The 17,245-nt window shown below is 47.6% G+C and overlaps 6 protein-coding genes across 6 annotated transcripts; 3 read left to right on the top strand and 3 right to left on the bottom strand.

Annotated features, from left to right (window-relative positions):
• Positions 1 to 692: 692 nt before the first annotated feature.
• Positions 693 to 3,586, top strand: MGYG_07957 (hypothetical protein; the record flags this gene model as incomplete). Its single annotated transcript, XM_003169742.1, has 4 exons — positions 693 to 2,033; positions 2,091 to 2,566; positions 2,598 to 3,104; positions 3,163 to 3,586. 4 exons carry the CDS (start codon positions 693 to 695, stop codon positions 3,584 to 3,586), a joined length of 2,748 nt encoding a protein of 915 aa, XP_003169790.1.
• A 1,256-nt stretch (positions 3,587 to 4,842) lies between these two features.
• Positions 4,843 to 5,500, top strand: MGYG_07958 (hypothetical protein; the record flags this gene model as incomplete). The annotated part of the gene is made up of 2 exons (XM_003169743.1): positions 4,843 to 5,101; positions 5,160 to 5,500. 2 exons carry the CDS (start codon positions 4,843 to 4,845, stop codon positions 5,498 to 5,500), a joined length of 600 nt encoding a protein of 199 aa, XP_003169791.1.
• Positions 5,501 to 5,902: 402 nt separating this feature from the next.
• MGYG_07959 (hypothetical protein) lies at positions 5,903 to 8,663 on the bottom strand (the record flags this gene model as incomplete). Its single annotated transcript, XM_003169744.1, has 2 exons — positions 5,903 to 8,115; positions 8,192 to 8,663. 2 exons carry the CDS (start codon positions 8,661 to 8,663, stop codon positions 5,903 to 5,905), a joined length of 2,685 nt encoding a protein of 894 aa, XP_003169792.1.
• A 1,092-nt stretch (positions 8,664 to 9,755) lies between these two features.
• MGYG_07960 (hypothetical protein) lies at positions 9,756 to 12,292 on the top strand (the record flags this gene model as incomplete). The annotated part of the gene is made up of 5 exons (XM_003169745.1): positions 9,756 to 10,012; positions 10,076 to 11,096; positions 11,148 to 11,186; positions 11,245 to 12,187; positions 12,246 to 12,292. 5 exons carry the CDS (start codon positions 9,756 to 9,758, stop codon positions 12,290 to 12,292), a joined length of 2,307 nt encoding a protein of 768 aa, XP_003169793.1.
• Positions 12,293 to 14,200: 1,908 nt separating this feature from the next.
• MGYG_07962 (hypothetical protein) lies at positions 14,201 to 14,827 on the bottom strand (the record flags this gene model as incomplete). Its single annotated transcript, XM_003169746.1, has 1 exon — positions 14,201 to 14,827. One exon carries the CDS (start codon positions 14,825 to 14,827, stop codon positions 14,201 to 14,203), a length of 627 nt encoding a protein of 208 aa, XP_003169794.1.
• A 769-nt stretch (positions 14,828 to 15,596) lies between these two features.
• Positions 15,597 to 16,547, bottom strand: MGYG_07963 (hypothetical protein; the record flags this gene model as incomplete). The annotated part of the gene is made up of 4 exons (XM_003169747.1): positions 15,597 to 15,764; positions 15,893 to 16,086; positions 16,150 to 16,296; positions 16,541 to 16,547. The coding sequence occupies 4 exons, from the start codon at positions 16,545 to 16,547 to the stop codon at positions 15,597 to 15,599; spliced, it is 516 nt and encodes a 171-aa protein (XP_003169795.1).
• Between the last annotated feature and the right edge of the window lie 698 nt (positions 16,548 to 17,245).

Raw genomic sequence — 17,245 nt, forward strand, 5'->3', positions numbered from 1 at the left:
CGTTATGTTTGTGTTGTGCTTGTTGCATTTGTGAGCTGGCCTTGTTCTTGTTCTTGTTTTTCCTATTTTACATCCGCTTGGTGGCCTTTTATGCTCCTTCTTTCCTTGATAAATCGAACCTGGACATGGCTGTTGGCTTGTTCAATGCCCACATACTTGTCTACATAGCTACTCTACCACATATCCCTTGCCTAACGATAGCGATAGCGAAACTGATAAAATATGAATAATATCTCCTCACTCCTCTGATTCTCTTGAAGCGGACCGATTCCTTTCCCCATGAATAACACTGGAAATATATCATTACGGGACCGCGGTTACCCGCGCGGGTACCTGCACCGCCCTCTTTTAGCCGCGTTGCCGCCAGGGACACGCGCCAAGCGCTGAACCATAACTAAACCCTTCAATATTTGCTAGACGTAAACAAACCAACAGTGACAGACGGACGGGTGATACATATATACGATAACCCAAGGTAGGGCAGTTTAGATACTCTAGGGTATACTGGCGCCTGCTGACAATTTATTAGGCCGTCCCATTTGATGCCAATTTCCTATTATATGACATTTCCTTTCCCCTGTTGAACGTTAACGAGCTACGACTTTCATTGCCACGGCCGCCTTTTCTACTATTCAACGAACACGACTTCGTCAAACCACTGCTTTGGCCTTATTTAAGACGCTTACTTTCCCATGAGTGGCACACGCCATTCACCGTACCCTCCTCATAGGTCTCGAGGCCGCCACCACAGCGATGACCTTCAATTCGATTCTGCCTACGACCGCGACGATGACGATGGCCATGACCGCGCTAACAGACGACGACGAGAAAGCAGAGTAAGGGAAAGCCGGGCGAGAAGAAGCGGGTACCGTGGTGTTAACACTGAAGATGAAGGCGTACATACACCAGATGAAGATGACGGATTTGATCACAGAAGACATAGGAGCAGGAGGAGGGAGCATCGGCCGTCGAGGGATAGGCAGCACAGAGAACGAGTACGACAGCGCGGTGAAAGCGCCGCACTGGATAGCATGACTGAAAGCGAGGACATACCTGTTGACACAAGACCGAGTTTTGCGCGGCCGCCGGATGTAAAACTCTCTCCTCGCGCAGACAGGCGCCAAAGAGATCGAGATCGCGATAGGCATTCGTATTATCCTAGCCCGAGAGCTGGACATAAAGCAAAGGAATCACCCGCCACTTCGCCTGTCAAGAAACGGGACCGTGAACGGGATCGGGAAGGACATAACAGACATCGGTCTAGAAGGGACAGTACCGCCGATGAAGATGGCGACAGACGGTTAAGAGATCGGAGGAGAAGGGGCTATGATACGGATCATGAGCGCGAGCATAAGGACAGGGATACGAAACGCCATGAAAGGCGGGAGAAGCATACCAGCAACGACTCTGCGAATAGTGCGACTGTGCTACTTAGTTCAGATGCATTGGCGCAGCTTGATCAGTTAAACCGCAAAACAGACGAGGATATGAAGAAAAAAGCTCGAAAGGAGGAAATTAAACAGCAGAAGAAAGAGAAGAGGAAGAAGAGATACATTTTTGAAAGCGGATTTGGTGGGGATAGTGAGGAGAGGGAGAGCTCAGGGGAGCTACAGAGAAAAAAGAAAAGGGAGAAGGACAGAGAAAAGGAAAAGAAAAGACTCGTTTCCGGTGCCTATCTCGAAGAAGGGAGAAGCCCTGAGCTAAGAACCAGAGGAGGCGGGAGGCACCGTGCAGAGAAATATCATGGTGGTGGAGGGCGAGGTGGAGGAGGTGATGATGATTATTTCAGTGACGGTTACGACGACGAGGACGAGGGCGATACCGGCAAAGGATGCCTTCAGAACTGGAGCAGGAAAAAAAAAATCATTGTTGCGGTCGGAGTGTGTCTTGTCCTACTTGCGATTATCATCGCCGTCGCCGTTGTGGTGTCGAAGAAGAACAGCGGCGGCGGTGGTGGGAAACATCCTGATGGCCCTGTTACTACTGGGCCTTCGCATAGTGAGCTCGATGGAATCAGCCCCGACTCTATACCGGTATGTCTTCATCATTCTCCTCATGTTACATACATACAGTACTAATATGTGTTATAGCCTGATGCAAAGGGAACCCATCTAGATCCGTTTTCGTGGTATGACACGGCGGATTTCAATGTCACATATACCGATGAAACAGTTGGCGGTTTACCCATCATGGGCCTAAATTCGACTTGGGACGACTCAGCCCAGGCGAACGAGAAAGTCCCAGCGTTGGACAAGCCATTCCCATATGGTAAACAACCTATCCGGGGTGTTAATATCGGTGGCTGGCTTTCCATGGAACCTTTCATCACCCCATCTTTCTTCCAGCGGTATTCTTTACGAGATAACGTCGTGGACGAGTATACCCTTACCAAACGCCTGGGTAATGCAGGGAAACCGACGTTGGAAAAGCACTACGCTACGTTTATCAATGAGCAGTCTTTCAAGGAGATACGTGATGCTGGATTTGATCATGTTCGGATACCATACGGATACTGGGTAGTCACAACCTACGAGGATGACCCTTATTTCGCTAAGATGGGGCTGGCGTTATCTCCTCCGAGCTATTGAGTATTGCAGAAAATTTGGTTTACGCGTGAACCTAGACCTTCACGGCGTTCCAGGGAGCCAGAACGGATGGAACCACTCGGGGCGTCAGGGTGCGATAAAGTGGCTTAATGGCGACGACGGTGCTAAATGGGGTCAAAGAGCACTTGACTTACACGACCAGCTGTCCAAGTTCTTTGCTCAACCACGGTATAAGAATGTCATTGCTCTATATGGCCTTGCAAACGAACCGATGATGTTGAAGTTGGAAATTGAGCCGGTTTTGGACTGGACCACCAAAGCTGCCGGTATTGTAGGTGAAAATGGAATGAAACAGAAAATTGTCTTTGGAGACGGCTTCTTGAAATTATCAAAATGGTCGAGTATCCTGCAAAACACAGGCCATGATCTGGTTATAGATACACACCAGTACACAATCTTCAACGCCGACCTGATTAAACTGACACACAAGAAGAAACTTGAATTTGTCTGCGATAGCTGGATTGATTTAATCACCAAGAGCAGCACTAAAGGAAGCGGGTAAGTAATATATCGGCTAGCATCCACTTATTGTCATCCAGCTTCTAACATGCCATAGATACGGCCCAACAATCTGTGGTGAATGGTCCCAGGCAGACACAGACTGTACGATATACATCAACAGTGTCGGAGTCGGCTCCCGCTGGACAGGCACTATGGACAAAAACCCCATAGGCGGAGATCCCGTCCTCACCCCATCCTGCCCCAGCGGCAATCAGTGTTCCTGCGATGCAGCAAATGCAGACCCATCTGAGTACTCGGATTCCTACAAGAAATGGCTTAAAATATACGCCGAAGCTCAAATTTCGGCCTTCGAAAAGGGCTGGGGCTGGTTTTATTGGACCTGGGACAGCGAATCTGCTGCCCAGTGGAGTTGGAGGAAGGGAATGGCAGCGGGTATACTACCTGCCAAAGCATATGAACCAGAGTTCAAATGTGGTGACGATATCCCTGATTTTGGCGATTTGCCAGAGAATTATTGAGTTATTTTTGGATATGATAGTATCTTAACGTATTTGGATTTTTGGTACTGGAGGGCTTTTTATTATTGGAGCAAAGGAGCATGCATCATGTGTACTTTTACTGTTTTTCTTTTCCTTAACGTTTTGCATTCGTGGGGTATATATAGATCGGTCGGACAGTTGGAACCGCTGTTGCCTGTGGACTATGGTTAATATTAATGTCAATACTCTCAGCCGCCTTCGATCATCTATTCGACAGTGGAATATCACAGGGAAATGACTACTATGCATGAGGAGTTGGGACTCAGAGAGTAAAAATAGGACAGGCGCTTCCGCAACTAAGTACGGAGTATTCAACTAACTACTTGTCTCAAACTGAGGCAGCGACTCCCCATCGACTGGCTAACTGGTCACGAAGGTCAGTCAAATGCAAAAGGCTTCATGTTCATTGATGGCATTCGCTCTGCTGGCGCCCATTCTTCATGCCTCGACATGGAATCGACAAGGACCGAAAAGATCTCCGAGATCGTGGCACCCAGCTCCTGGTCGTTGGTTATGCTTATGTGCAGAATCGAGCTTCATGTCCGAGAAAAAGCCGGGATGAGTACATGGAATGCCCAATCCTATGCCTGTCAGTGTTGGCGACTTGCAGCGTACTCCGCATGGCCACCCCGGCCCTCCTCATACAAACCAGGGTGGATATGGTCTCCCTTGGTCAACACACTTCGACCGCCCTTGCGTTGATTAAGTCTAGTCTTCGTTGACATCACACTTGGCGTAAGCCTTTCAAGTGTGATTAAGCTGTGATATGTTGGACCAAGGCTGTGAAAACTCCTGTCTCAGCGTCATGATTGGCTGCTGGGCCAGGTGCATGATGTTTCTGGGCGCTTAACAGCTGTTCTAATTTGGGAGACGGGCCGTCTAACGCATCTATTCGACGAAACAGCAAGACGCTCACCTCAAGGAGCCACTCTTGCTGCAAGAGGGGACAGGATCCTCTACGCCTCTGTGCTTTAGACGTTATGGCTGCGGGGCGTCGCTACGGCTTCTTCTATATAGACGATGTATCGCCCGTCTTTACTCCGTATACCCTCTAAAATCCTTGAAGTCACAACGAGTTGATTATTTAACTAGCAAACTACTTTCAGCAAGCAAATTGAGCAAGGGTGCTGCTATATACTGTCTTTACCTGATCACTCTATAGCTCACCCTAGCTTCTGCTCTACCCATAAATACCGTTTGGCGTGGAAGAAATTCACCAAGCCAGGAACGCAGAGATGGCAGGCTCGTCCCTACTTCGCCTTAACATACTACCCCTGACGCTATTTTCGCTGCTGAAATCGCAGCTCACCGCAGCAGCTCCATCACCGCAGCCTGATTCAACCGATTATGAGGGAGTCGTTCCTGGAAGCCTTGGGGACGCTGGTTCAAATGGGTCCACGGGCTCGTCTGGAGCAGATCATGGGTCAATCAGGATACCAAAAGGCGGCCTGATAGCAATCATCATCGTGGTGGTAATAGTTGTTATCATTGGAAGTACGTCTAAGTCTTTGTATAGGAGCATTTCCTGGTGCATACTACTAACCCTTCCTAGTAACCACTGGCATCTTATTCTACCAAGCAAAACGAAGACAATGGACGATGAGAGAAACAATGCGGTACTCTGTCCGCAAAGTCGCCGAGTCTATCAAATCTCCAATGACCCCTACATTCAGAAGCCGGGCTCAATACCCAATGACTCCCGCTGGGGCTAGGGCCGTGGCATCGCGACAACCAAAGTCTTCACTACAGCCCAAAAATCCGATGTCTCAATATCAAAACCGTCCGACACAATCAAGCGATAAGTACCCACGTATGGCTGAGGAAGAGAAAGGACGGAGTGGCCAGTCGAACTTTAATTTCTCCAAGCTTCTCTCGTCCAAAAATGGGAGATGACGGAAGTTGGCTGTTTGGTCATACTAACAGAAAATTATATCATGACATGAAGCCTAGTTTATGCTTTTCTTCCAAGGGGTTTTGTCCAGGGTACAGGTGTTGAGCTGCTGCTGTGTGGATCACTGTTACTACTTTTGCTTTCAGTTCGTTTGATACCATCTTTACGCATTGCATGTAAGACTACAATATTTATCATTATAATCTGACCTTATTCCACTGTAAATTACAATCCATATGCTTGATAGCGCTTCCAGACACCCACTATATATATATATATATATAAATCAAGAAGCCGCCGATGCAAATATCCAAATAATTAATGCACCTAATGAAAGAAAATACCCCATCCAATGTAGTCAACTCATCAACTCCGTGAAAGCCATGCGCTAAACCAATAATAGTTTATGCTAGTAATGAAATGGAGCTGCTTGCGCGTGAAATCCTCCGATACTCCGATACTTTCGGGCTGACCGCATGTTTCATATGAGCAATATTATCGTCATCGATCGAATCATGATTATAGGGCCCTCTCTGCCGAAGCCTGGCTTCTTCTGCTTCTGCTTCTTCTGCACTGATCATGTAATAGTGTTCTTCCTTTTCGTCCATAGAAATCATCCATCGCTGGGTAAGCTGTTTGCCTTCTGGCCCAGCACCACAAGCTCCACTGACATGGATGCTAGGTGGGCTATTAAGGGCCAGGGCCAAGGTGTTTTGAGGTTCAGTGAAATCTGTCAATTGCACACCTCTGAAGGCCAGGTACAAGTAAACTGAACAAATGAGGTTTGTAACCAGGACGAGTGCTAGCACAGCATAAAACACATTCTGCCATGGTGGGGAATTCGCTCCCGAGGCATAGTCTGACGCCCATATTGTTGCATGAAACCGTTCATAAACAGACTCGTTCTGGCCCGCCATTCGCGCATCAGCAAATTTCTTACTAATATCGAAGGTAGCGTCCTGTGTCCCAAGTAATAGAAGCGCGCTGGCCATTTCCGCTAGGGCTTCGGCAACAGAGGGCAGATGCGGATTCAAGGATGAGATATTTGTCTTGATGTCCGAGTTGGGTATTAGTTGCGATAGCAGACGGGCATTGCTCCCATAGCCGTCAGAAAGGCCCGTGTTCAGGGCAATTGACCTGGCCCATTCCTCGGCAACATTCTTCCAGTCTTTATCGATCACAATTCGAGGTGCATCGGGGGCAAGTGATTGGTACGTCATTGAGTCAGCAGCGCTACCGCATTGGGAATAGAGTACGCCTCCGCTGGAAGCCGCTTCGTATTTTGTTAGGCATTGAGGTGTCAGCCCTCCCTTCAACTGGCACAAATAATGAGGTGGATATATCGATGGAGGGGATGTTCCTAGGAGGTAGATTGAGTGCGTTTCAAACCTCCCTGTCACGTTAATAATCGTATTATATTCTACTGGTATCTTGGGGAATATAGGTGGTCTTTGGCCCCTGTCACCAAACTTCTCGCCAAATTCAAAAATGTCATCGACCACCGTAGCGTTCAACCAATCCGGGTAATTGGGCATGTCCGATGTTTGGTTCATAAGCCAGGTAGAAGCATTAAATTCAAAGTTGGGATGGGGCCATTTGGTATAGATAATGGGAGCTAGCTCTTCCTCTGTCATGCCGGCGCAAACCACGTTGACAATGGGTGATGGGACAGCGGCTTTGATGTTAAAACCTCCTTGGTCTCCAAGATCCTCTGGTAAGCGGATGTTGTTCTGGGGCTGCCTGGCTGCTGAAAATACGCCAGCGTGCGGCATTGCTGCTGTGACGTTGACAACCATCCGACCCCATTTGATAGACAAGTCGGTCATATTGTAAGGCTCGATCCAGCTTCCTTTCACGGTTGTGTTGTCGTACCAGGTACCACTTGGTGGAGGACGAAGAAGCATGTCGGTTGAGCCTTGAGTAGCACTAAATTCAGTCCAATTCCCCAGATACTGCTCGTAGTTATGAAACGTTCTCCCGGAAAACGCAATCTGCATGCATGTTGAGCCTCGATTTTCTGGGTCAACAGCCAGTGGCACAGGGCTTTGACAATTACTGAATAAGTATGAGGCGTTAGCAAACTTAGTTTTGACCTCTCCCGTAAGCTCCCTTGTCTCAGGGATGCCAGCCGTGAGTCTTGGTGAGACTAATGCCTCGGCGGCAGTGGTATAAAACATAGCAACAAAGGTCGTTGTCATTGCAATAATCCCCAGTAAGGTAAGAGCCGAATGTTTGACGTTTTCCCAGTGGGTGATTAGGGTTCCCGGCTGCATGACCCATGTGCGCATCGACATATCGGCAATTGTAATTCCTCCTGCATTTTTGCCTAAGGCTTTTCGGCTGAGCACCTGACCTAGGAAAGCAACGAAAACGGTGACAAATGATAACTCAATTGTCTTTGCAAACAAGGCGCTTAACAAAGTCGCTGTTGACGGCGCAAGGCCCCCCTTGCCTCCGATCTTGTTCCCATAATGCGGTTTCATGCAAGCAACGACAAAGTATATCGCAGAAAATGCTGTTGAATAGAACGCCAGCGCTAATATAGTGATTGATAGCCATGCCGTTCGCCGCTGAACAACATGTCTCCGTGTTGGACACTTCACACGCCTAGGACGGTCTATGGAAAAGATAATTATTCATTAGAATACTCCGTAGTTTTACATAACAAAGGGTTTTCCAGGCGGTCAACATACCATATTCCCGTCCATTTCCTGGCTCAAGTATACGAACTGTATTAGGATCAGACCCATCAGACTGAAAGGATGAATTTATAGAAGGCGATGGGCGATTGTATGCTGTAGAGAAGTCTGGAGAAGTATTTGCGCCTTCTCTCAGCAGCGAAGACTGGCTGAAATTCCTTGCGTGATGTGCTGGATGGTAGCCCAAGTCTGCCTCTTCTCCCATTCCACCCACAGGCCTGTTCCCGGGCTGGCCAATCCCTAGTCCAAACCCTCTGATGGATTCATCTCGATAAGTTGGAGGAGTGGTGGGATTTGGCGAGCCGTATGCCTCAGACGGGTGGAGATATGGCTCTTCAGAGGATAGCCGGCGATATGCTGCATTATTCCGCGACGACAGAGCAATTGAGTCTCCTCCACGATAGCGGTTGTTTGCAGTCGGATGGAGGAAGATATGATCGAAATCCGAGTCTCGCCGTGGTTCCATTTGCACAGAGTTCTGGGCGATTCTGATACCCCGTAAAGATATCTACGCTCTCAACATAGAAAAAGACAAAGACACGAAGGAAAAGAGAAGTGTCGAGCACAGAGAGGCAGCGGGATTTAGTGAGTTACAGCAATTCCTAAGACAAACAAAGGAGCTGTAACTGTCCCTGAACTGTTTGGGCTGACTCTTTTGTCCGCAAACAATCGGACACCAGAGATTACCGAGTAGACCCAGCTCGAACAAACAGGGCTAAAACAGGCCTGTCATCATTAACTATACTGCTCCGTACCTTCAGCCTTATTTAAAGGCGACCAGGGGCCTCTGCAACCTCATCATGGGATCCGTGACAAGGTGATAATAGGCGAGTTCACAGCCACAGCCATCCTGTGTAAGGTCTTGCAGGGCAGTGAGAAGATGGCGCAATGGTAAATAGACGAGCGAAGCTAGCTGGTTCGAATGAGTGCAGCTGTTTTTTCCAGCCTTTAAAGGCAAGCCAACCAGACGTGTTTCACTGCTGCGAGCGAATGGAGCCTTTCTCGTTCTTGCCGGCTTCTGGTTGGTTTGTTTCTACCAAGCGTCCCTGTGCGGGATCCAACTAAATCCTTCGGGCTTGACAGCATTTAACTCGCTAACTAGTTACCTGGGGAAATCCCTTCACCGAAGTCTACCTTGTCCGTGATCCCTATAACTTTGTTAGAAAGGTACCCGAAATTGAATATTTGGACGTTCCATGAGTTCTTGTCAAGCTTACGGAGTACTTCATACTGCTGGTTACCTCTTCTTAGGTTTTGGTTAATATATTCAATCGTATTGGGAGCACTCCAAGGCTTGCGAAGGTTTCAGGCCAACAGGACAATGTCCCCAGTTCCACCAGCATCCATAGCTTATACCCAGGTATCTATTGCAACTAGAGCCCAGGAGTCCATGTTCCCCGTTATATATGTTATCTGGAGTATATGTTGGATTGATCGAATGAAGTTGGAGGTTGGTTTGTGAACTCGGGATAACCCCGTGACCTGGGGTGGCCGAAAAGGGAAAACATCAACTTCGTCTGTTCGACTTCACATCTTCAAGATACCGACCAGCGGCACCATGGCGGAATCTGCTATGCATGATGATGGGCTCTCCCCCACCTCGAAGAAGATACTCAAGGAGTGTACTGTTGAGCTGCCTGCCGCTGCTGCCAAAGACAGCTGTGTCTCCTTTGTTGCTAGGCCACCTAGCTCTGGGGGGCAGGGCGCTGGTTTCCATTTTGCGAGGCCTACGCTCCCAAGGAGGGCCTTCACTTCACACCCGCAGTCTAGGTCCTCTCGGGCTACCAGTGAGGAGGATAAAGCTGTATCTCAAGGGTAGTATCAATACGCTCCTACTTGTCAATTGGCTTGTCCTCGTACTGATTCTCATTTCAGTAGGGTAGATGACGAAATAGCACTGCCGCAAAATACAAAACTACAGGATGGGTTGGTCACCGTAGTGGATGTCAACCCAGTAAGCAGAGCGGAGACCAAATCTCCTGAGCGGGCTAGAACTGCATCCCCTTCATTAGAAAGGATTACACCCCCCAAATCAGCCTTAGAAATAGTGCAACATCCTCAAGACATACCACAGCCAAATTTATCCAAGAACACAGAAGGAGTTGTTCCTATTAATATCCAACAAGCTACCGAAGATGAATTATTCAAACTGCTAATACAAAAGTTGAAGAGGCGGGAAGAGGCTGAGATAGCTGCTTCAAAGCTGAGAGATGAGTTAAAAGCAAGCCTGCATACTGCAGATGAGAACAACAAGCAGCTTACAGCTCGGCTAAGCGAGTTAGAGCGTCAGTACAAAGAGCAGCAAAAGGAGAAAACTGCTCAAAGGCAGTCTGTTGAGCGATGGAAATTTAAATTCGGAAAGATAAGGGGTCTCATGGCTGGGATTGCAGACCACCAGGAGAGACTTCTCAAGGAGTATCAGGCCATTCGAAAAGAACAAGTTTCACTGAACGTGGAGAAGGACCAGATGCATGATAATCTAAACTATCTCACCGAAAGTAGCAAAGGTTTGGGAAAGAATATCAGCCGGTATAAGGCTCAACTCACTGGAATTATTCACCAGTTTACTGCCGAGGAAGAAGCACTCAAATCGCTCTTGAAATCAAAAGAGTCCCAATTCAAGGATATAGAGAAGCTACTGGCCGAGAAGAACCAAGCTGTTGAGGAAGCAAAGGTCCTCGCTCGCAATATTGAGTGTGATAAATCAACCCTCGAGCAAAACTCCAGGGAGGCAGAGAAGAGGATACGAGAGGAACTTTCTAGGGCAAGCTTGATGTCGAAAGACCAAGAACGTGCTCGGTTTGAACAAGAAAGGCATATACTTACTAGAGAAAAGCAGCAGGCTGAAGCGGATGCAGCAAAGGGAAAAGGGGAGCTCGAGACTGCAAAGTTAGCGTTGGTATGTATAAGGCTCTTTCTCCCTAAACTCCCAGGCTGACAGTCTTCGAAGGCAGAAAATAAATCAAAAAACGCGGAGCTACAGGCTACGGTATGTTTAAGGTCATTAAATACTCCCCGTATTTCATACCTTACTGATAACTACTTAGGTTGTTACATATCAACAAAGGATTAAAGATGTTGAAGAGGAGTGTGAGGCTATCTTAATTGCTCATGAACAAGCGCTTTCTGCGCTTAAGCAGCAGCAAACTTCACAAGTGGGTGAGAAAGAGAACATGCAACAGAAACTTCAAGCTCTGCAAGATGAGTATTCGATATTGAAGCAAGAAAATTCAACTTTAAAGCTCACCAACATGGCCATTAGTGGAGAACACGTAGCTCTAAAGCAGGAGACTGCTATTTTACAACAGACTAATACAGCTAACCAAGAAGAAAATGCATCTCTACAGCAAAGGCTCGCAGATACCAAAGTCCAGATGGATGTCCTCGAGAAAGAGAATTCAGACATCCGAACAGAGAAAGCGGTGCAAGAGAAAGAAGTTACAGAACTCAAAGCCTCCAAGGCTACTATTGAGGCAGAAAAAACAATTGCCCAAGCAGAAAATACTGTCTTGAAACAGGAAATCTCTGACGCCAAAGTTGAAAATGCTGCGCTCAAGGCTGAAAATGCAGTTCTTTCAGAGCGCTATGATAGGTCTGCCAGTGATAAGCCAGGGCCCACACTCGATAGTGCTCAACCTGTTACCAATCCTAATAGTTTTAATGATGCTTGCATCAAAAATGAAGATGCTTCAGCTTCGTCGAAAGGGATTCTCAAAGAAAACCAGCCAACGGCATCACCGTCCTCCAAGCGCACAACAACACACTTCCAAACTCCTTCCAGGGATAAGAAAAAGAAACGGTCGACAATTATATCCACTGCTCCAAGACGTCAATCTCGTATCTCATCTAGATTCTTTGACCCTCAGCCAACTCCAAGTCCTTCGCTATCTGTGATCACGAGTCAGCAAGGCAGCACCACCTGGACGGTCAATCAGTCCGTGGATACTTTCATGTCACAATCGAGCGTTCACAGAAGAAAGAGACGCAGAGGTAAGTAAGAATCTGTATTTGTGCTTTCCTATGTTCAACAACGCTAATGATAGAGCAGAGGAAACATTCAACAATAGGTTTGGTCATAAATACGCTTTCCACTGATTTGTGGCAACGTATCTACACGAACGTCATAACAGAATAGCTATATAATTGAGAACCATGATCTACTGTTAGGTACTATGTTTAGTTAACAATATGATACAATAATATCAGCTTCGCCTCTTCTGATATGCCGGCGCGACTTCGTTGGTAATATTAGTATACTGGAATTCACACGCAAATACTTTGGTTGTCAAAAACACCCTTGAAGTGAATGAAACGCTGTAATAATGCTAGGGAGGCCAAGTAGGAGCTTGATTTAACAGTATCCCAACTGCGTTTGATGATAATAATAAGAGTAAAGGTAACAATGTCTCGAAAAAGAAAAAAAAAGATGTCCATAATATACAGGGTATTCGTCACAGTAACGCCCGGTCTCGGTTGTCTTCTCTATGACCCCGTAAGGGTAGATTGTCGCAAATGATGTCGTTGGTGGGTAAATTTATCTCTCCAAATGGCCATTCGTGATAGAAGGAAGTTGAGAGTCCGTCAATTCGGTCGACAGTTAACCGGTCCTTGCGTAGGTTTCCATATCAACAGTTCAGATATAAAGTTGCGTAAGTTCTATTTCCGCCGTTTCGCTTCCAAAAATAACACTTGTTTCTTGACCACAGGATCGTATTTCAGCATGCTGAGAGGACGGCTTGCTCTTGGTCTTGTGAATGTCTTGTAGTAGCCGGTCATTGCCATGGAGATAAGCCTGACGGCGATGGTTCGAGATTTAGCTATACCGAGGGACAAATTAGCAATTACATATCACTTGGTGATGAGAACATGAGAGGACCACAAGCCAATGGGTAACTAACCTTTCTTAGCCATGGTGTGTAGAACGGAAACAGTGAAGCTGGTTGTCAGTCAACTCAAGTTGCGACTTGGATGGATGTTGAAGGAAAAAAAGCTGATAGCATTAATCATGTGACTAAGCAGGAATTACTCATCTCGCGCTTGTGCGTGTGGCGCTTAGCGCTTAACGCTTAATTACCAATAATGAGATGTGGCTCTACTTTCTCGTTCTCACCCACCCCAAAAGATTCTTTTCCCTATTGCGTTTCTTCATCGGATATAAAGCGTTATTCATAATTAGAATATATGGCTGTAATCTGCAACCGGAGAGATATCGAAGCTACACCAAGTGCCCATATCAAGATTAATCTATCCCTTTGAGCCTTTGCTCACCAAAATACGCCCTCTAATTCAAGTGAAAAAGTCGCCGTTCTAGAGATTAGGGCGACTGGCTCAACTTTTGACATTTATGCGGCGATAACCGGTAATGAGAGACTTACCGCCAAGTCATGTATATACAATACCTGAAATCTTATAGAAGTATTAGGATTGACAATTGCTGGACCAGACTTCGCAAAAATTCTGATTGGTTTGTTTGATATACTCAATTGAAAATATCAATGACTGACAACTCCAACACTTATTCATGTTTCGATGCCCCTCCCAAAAACAAAAGAAAAAAAAGGTAAAGCCCTGCACTATCAATATCTCAATATCATACAATATCCGTTCTGTAGATAACCGAGTAGATATTTTAAGAGAATATGGGAAAAACTTAAATTCCCCCCCTTTTTGCCCTGGTGGCATCTCCCAAAACCTAATAGGAAGTAAATAGGAATACAACGGGTAGTAAGCCAGCCATAAATGGGCGGCGGGATAAGTGACGCATAGTTCTAGCACGCACACATTCTTATGTGTGAAACGGCTGAATGCTGTGGGGTTTATGATCATAGTACGACCAGCAAAGTGGGAGTGTGTGTCTTCAAGCCTGAAGGAGGCTGCCTGAAGACAGAGGCACTTTGAGGCCCTAATAGAAGCACTGTGACGGCGCATTTGGCCTGGTGGGTTGCAGTATAGTGATCTATCGTAGGTAGCGTTTAGGTTGAAATGACTGGGCTGAGCTATTCTTCACGATAGGTATGTAGATGGGACTCTGACTCCTGACTTGGAAGTGGAGTGGAACGTGCGAGTGACAGGCTGACTAGAGGTCTCATTAGGATAGAGGGTCCCACGGCGAGAAAAGGAAAGGTCATCACGAGATGACTCTTTGCCCTTACGGGAAGAGACAACCACTACTGTACTGCTTGAACGCTCGGGTAGTGATGCAGGCGGCGAGACAGGGCTAGATGGAGTATTGTCTTCTCGGGAGGAGCGGGTGTGGTTTGTGGTGTTGATGACTACCGGTTGCGGTTTCTGAAGTTTGGCCAGGAGACCTAGGTCAAGGGCGCGAAGAAGGTCACTAATAACGCTGAACTCTAGTGGGATGTCTATCTCCTTCGGCGTGAACTCGATATCGGCGGCAGCAAAGGCTTTCCCCTCGTGGCTCCGGATGCAGAGGATGAAGTTGTGTGCATGTCGAATACCACGGTCACAAAGGTTTCCTCCCTTGATGATGGCATCAACTGGGTTTGCACAGATTCTGCAGCGGGAAGCGTGTCCAGCGTATCGGTCCATGACATGATATTCCTGGGTAATGGGCATACGGCGATGGCTGAAGATAGCTGGGGGCCCGGATGGGGAGGTGATCGAAGGCATCGCGCTGGTGTTGGTAAGTGTTGATGATGGCTTGTAGATTTGTTGGTGTAGAGCAGATGTAGCGTTGCTAGAGCCAGCAAGTAATGTGTATCGGTTGTTGCTGTTATTATTGTTTGATGATGTGGTAAAATAATTATCCACGAAGGAGGGGTATGGCAGCCTTTTTATATTCCAAGGGGGGCCTGATGAGCAAATAACCAGCTCGAGATTGTATCTTCGACTCAGCAACTCAAAAGCTCGGACCCGCTTAGACTTTCGAGCCAAGCCTCCTGTAAGTATCCGCGCTGGGCAACCCTATTTTACGAGATCGTAGGATGCAGCTTGGCTGTAGCTCGCACCCAATAACAGCGCTGCGGAGTGAGGCTTAGCCAATCGTGGGTACCCGTCTTCCTGGTGCCTATTATTACTAATGAGAATCAGCCAAGGGTTAAAGGTGGATGCCTAAACCCTCACACCTTCTTTTGCTTGAGGATGTGTCCGCAGCAGCTGGGATATGCAAGGCGGAACATTCCATTGCATGGACGCTAGACTCAAAGCAGGTGCCGACGGGTGTTGGTGCAGAGGTTGTCCTTATCGCCACTCTCTGGGTATCGCTTTTGATAAGATCTGTGATGCAATAGAACCCTCTACCCCCTCCAAGGCGTTTTCCCCTCCAAATAAGGAAGGTCTTGTGCCTCGAAATACTCTGTATGCTTCTATAGACTCGCTGGCCCTTCACTGTCATATCCGCTGTTATGATCATACAAACAAGCAAGCACCAAGGTCACAACTAGAGTATGTATCTTGTCGTGTGCAGATTCGATAGCTGGATGACGCAGAGCCCGGGAACACTAACTTGCATGGCCTCTCTCTGTTTTTCTTGCTTGTTTGGTGCATGGGGGTGACCAGCATTGCCCAATAGTAGTGTTGGAAATATATCGAGTATTCGCTCCCCTAGCTAGATATTGAGTAAGATAGGCTCCCCCTTTCCACTCGCTCAGATGACCACTCATACTTTCGGAGGGGGTGATGACCAGGCAGCGCAAATCGCCTGCTTGAGTCACTTTGCAAATACACTTTGCTAACTCGCTTATGCCCACGCCCGAGCATTTTGAGGCTCAAGGCTGCTCGGTCTGCCTTTCTTTTAGCGTCAAAAGCCACAACTCGCGATGGATGAGGCTGGTGGGAGCTAGCCTGGTGGGTGACCCTCACAGCAAAGAACCCATCCCAACCCGTATCTGAGCTACTGTCGCGCCGAAGCCACACACGGGGAGCCAAAGCTGCCAGTCCGGGTTTCAAGTAGTTAGCTAACAAAATCTGACTCGAGCCACAGGCTAACTAACAACAAACGAGCGAGCGAGGCTGGTGACAGTGACGGCCCCCTTTTCCCGTTCTTGCACCGCCTCTGCCCTCCCAGCACTCTGAACCACCCCAGCTGAGATGAACCCCCAAGCTTGCCGTAAACGGCTTAGTGTCACCCTCGTTTAACCCTGAGACCGTCAGCGCTCCCGTCCTCGCTCCCAACATCTCGCGCTTCGCTTCGTCTTCGCGTTGGCTGTTGTTTTGGCTTACTCGATGTCAACTCTTTGACGTTTGACGTTGAAAAGAGCCGTTTCTATTTTTGTACGGTCACATGACACAATCAAACAAAACAAACGTCTATTTATGGCTTTTTCCCTCTTTCTAAGCGCCCAACGTCAAACCGACAAAAACAGCGAGCAACGTTGGCCATACAGGACATCGACAGACAACCATTCTGCGACAAAGGTGGGCAAGGGGTTCAAGGGGGTGGCTAGAGCCACAGATACGGGTCAAGGGGCCCTGCTATGGAGGGTGCACTGTCGCCATTGCGCCTCAATTTCCCTCTACTTTTCTCAGCACAAGCAATGATCCCCAGGCCGGTATGGAGACTTTTCGTGTTCAACGGACCGTTCCTCGGCGAGACCGCGGACAGTTCTGTTGAGATGGTCTATAGAGTGAGGGCTGCTACACAATACCCTTGATACTTACAAAGGACTACCAGAAGTTGGCCTCCCAACTCGTGTGGGGGTAGGGAGTATACTTCGGAGGGATTGAGCTAGACACTTCTCCCTACCAAAATCTCATATTTGTTTTCGTATCAGCCTTGCAGTGAAGAATTTCTCCATTAACGTCATGGAGAGAGCTTCCAACTCGGTGTGCAGGTTTTTCAAACGTTTGTGCCGTATCACTGACCACATTCTATGCTTCCATCGCCCGATGACTTGTTACCGCGCCTTTTTTATGAGGCCGTTCTTCGGCCTCTAGGGCGTTCAGATACTGGAACTCTGCCTTGCATTACGCTGGCTTCCAGTGACGGTGCGACTATGCATCCATTTCATTTACCGGTGGCAATACACCCCCAGGAAACTCCCAAGATCGGGGAAACAGCATAGCCTACCTACGCCGTGCTATCCTCGG

This window comes from Nannizzia gypsea, genomic scaffold (assembly GCF_000150975.2).
Source record: "Nannizzia gypsea CBS 118893 supercont1.8 genomic scaffold, whole genome shotgun sequence".
NCBI classification, from domain to species: domain Eukaryota; kingdom Fungi; phylum Ascomycota; class Eurotiomycetes; order Onygenales; family Arthrodermataceae; genus Nannizzia; species Nannizzia gypsea.